Here is a 2697-nt window from a genome sequence, read left to right as displayed (position 1 = left end):
GTGTGTGTGTGTGAGTGAGAGAGAGACAGCAAGTGAATGTGTGTGAGGGAAAACCTAAAACTGAACTAAAATTAAACAAAAAATAAACTTAAAAAGTAATCATTTTTTTACAAAAGCACATAAGATGAAAAAAAATGAAAATATAGAGTAAAAGCTAATTCAAAACAAATTATAATAGTATATTAATAATACTAAAATAACTCTAAATCCCACGGATTTATCAGTTTTTCTGCCACGATGAATGGTAGTTTTACAAATGCAAATAAGCTTATCACGAACTAAAACTATTTAAAGATATTTACGTTAATTAAAATATAAAACGTTAAGGGAAATAATATATAAACACTAAACAGTTTAGACTTGTTTCATTTCAGTTAGTTGTAACATTTCATTTTTGTTTAGTTTAACTTGATGTTCTAAAACAACTAAAGAAATTAAATAAAATTGAATAAAAGTCTAAAAGTAAAAACAATCACAACAATAAATATAAATACATAAATATACTAAATATAATTAAGCAGTAAAATTACGAAAACAAAAACCTGAAATAAAATGAATTAAAATAAAGAGACATATGAACAAAATAACTAAAACAATCTATATTTTACATTTTCATTTTAGTGTATGTTTTAGTTCTTTTGTTTTTGTAAATAGGTCTATTTACTTTTTATTAATTTTTATTTCGGATTTAGCCATTTTAGAACTTCAGCTTAAACTATATTTTCCATTGTCATATTAATTTTAGTGTAAGCTGAAGTACTAAAACGGCTAAAACTGAAATAAAAATTAATCAAAAGTAAACGGACATAATAAAAAGCTAAACTAAAACTTAGAAAAATGGAAAACGGTTTAAGCTGAAGTACTAAAATTACTAAATAAATAAAAATTGATAAAAAATTAAATGGACATATTACAAAAAAAAGAGAATTAAATTAAATTAAAGTGGAAACTTAAAGCACAAACTTCAACTACATTTTCCATTTTAATTTAGCTGAAATACTAAAACTACTATGACTGAAATAAAAATTAATAAAATTAGACATACCACAAAAAAATAAAAAAATTAAAAAACTACATCAAAAATATTCTTAATTTAACCAATACTATTAAACTAATATTATACTAATGATACTAAAATAACACTGCTACTATTATAAATGACATTATTGCTCTTACAGTCTCTCTAACCCATAATGCAACGGTTTCCTCCTCATTCCACACCAAACGACGGCCTGAAGCACAGAAGGGACTGAAGATGAGCAAAACAAACGTACGTTTGTGCAGCGGAGGAAGCAGGCTGCGGTAAAGCGATCGGTGCACCGTGAAAACCACCTCAAACGCCAAACAGAACAGCAGCTGAACGGCTTCATACTGCAGAAGACCTCCACCGTCCGGAGAACCCAGAACCAGACCTGCAGGAGAGATGAACTCATTCAGACTCGCCAGAGAGGCGCTGGGGGACGCATTACAAGTTAGACTACTTTAAGTAACTAGTAAAGCAGCGATGATCCAATTCATCCATACTAATAAACAAAAATGACATTTGTGATCTTCATGTGATTAGTTTGAGCTGCGCCCTCTACTGTACAGACGTGCATTTACATTTCCTTCAGCTTGAGCCGTATTAATTTCACTTTGTGTAAAAGGGCTTTTACGTTTGTAAAAGAGGAAACATTTTTATATTAAAAACAAGCAAGCAAGCCCCGCCCATAAGTAATGCAAAAGTAACGTAATGCATTATATTTCTGTGATGCGCAGCTGTATTTTCAGCATCATTCCTCCAGTCTTCAGTGTCACATGATCTTCAGAAATCAGTATAATATGCTGATTTAAGAAACATTTCTGATTATTATCAATGTTGAAAACAGTCGTGCTGCACGATATTTCTGTGGAAACTGATGCATTTTATTTTTCAGGATTCACAGATGAATAGAAAGTTCAAAAGAACAGCAATCTTGTGTTACATTATAAACGTCTGCACTGGCACGTTTGATCAGATGAATGCGTCCTTGATGAGTTAAAGTATTAATTTCTTTTAAATATCTTATTGACGGCACACGTCTGTGTGTGAAGTGTTTACCTGAGCGCCTGCAGCAGAATCAGTTTATATAAGCTCCTGTAGACAGCTTCCACTGAATTCATCTGGAGAAACAGCAGACATACTGACTCCACTAACACAGGAGCACAGATGGATACTAATGATTTCTGCACAAACTGTAACAACATTAGTGCCGCCCATTTGCAAACCAATCAAACCGATAAAGGCTGTGGTGTTCAGGGCTGTAATGAGGTTTCAGGGTTTGAGCATCATTAGCACTCATTTCAAGTCTCACCCTGAGGTCCAGAAAGATGTCGGTACACTTGAGACTGAGGACCGACAGCAGCTTCTTTATGACCGCGGTTGGCGAGTGGGCGGAGCCAAGGGTCAGGCTGTAGCGCAGCGATAGGCCGTTGTACCTGAGGGGGCGGAGCATAGGTCAATTATACAGTCATCTGTAAAAAATGACCGTGAATTTAACAGTAAAAGACTACAGTAAAAACCTGTTAAATAGTTAACGTTAAATGTATACGGTGAAAAACTCTATAGACCAATTATCGGTTCGTAAACATTGAGGATGCGCGCGCATCACGGTTGCAGAAAACCCGGGAGAGATAGCCTCTACGGCTAGACAATTTCACGGATACGGTACAATCTAG

At 33.9% G+C, this 2697-nt stretch overlaps 1 protein-coding gene across 1 annotated transcript; it reads right to left on the bottom strand.

The window, feature by feature from the left end:
• Positions 1–1176: 1176 nt before the first annotated feature.
• On the bottom strand, positions 1177–2486 carry LOC107576487 (telomerase reverse transcriptase-like; the record flags this gene model as incomplete). Its single annotated transcript, XM_016262656.1, has 3 exons — positions 2334–2486; positions 2081–2142; positions 1177–1453 (listed from the first exon to the last, which is right to left on the bottom strand). Coding segments are annotated over exons 1-3 (480 nt in total), but the record flags the coding sequence as incomplete, so codon positions are not given.
• Positions 2487–2697: the final 211 nt, after the last annotated feature.

This window comes from Sinocyclocheilus grahami, unplaced genomic scaffold (genome assembly GCF_001515645.1).
Source record: "Sinocyclocheilus grahami isolate Dianchi unplaced genomic scaffold, SAMN03320097.WGS_v1.1 scaffold3779.1, whole genome shotgun sequence".
NCBI classification, from domain to species: Eukaryota; Metazoa; Chordata; class Actinopteri; order Cypriniformes; family Cyprinidae; genus Sinocyclocheilus; species Sinocyclocheilus grahami.
Note: the sequence above shows the minus strand (reverse complement) of the source record. Positions and strands in the feature narration are given on the sequence as shown.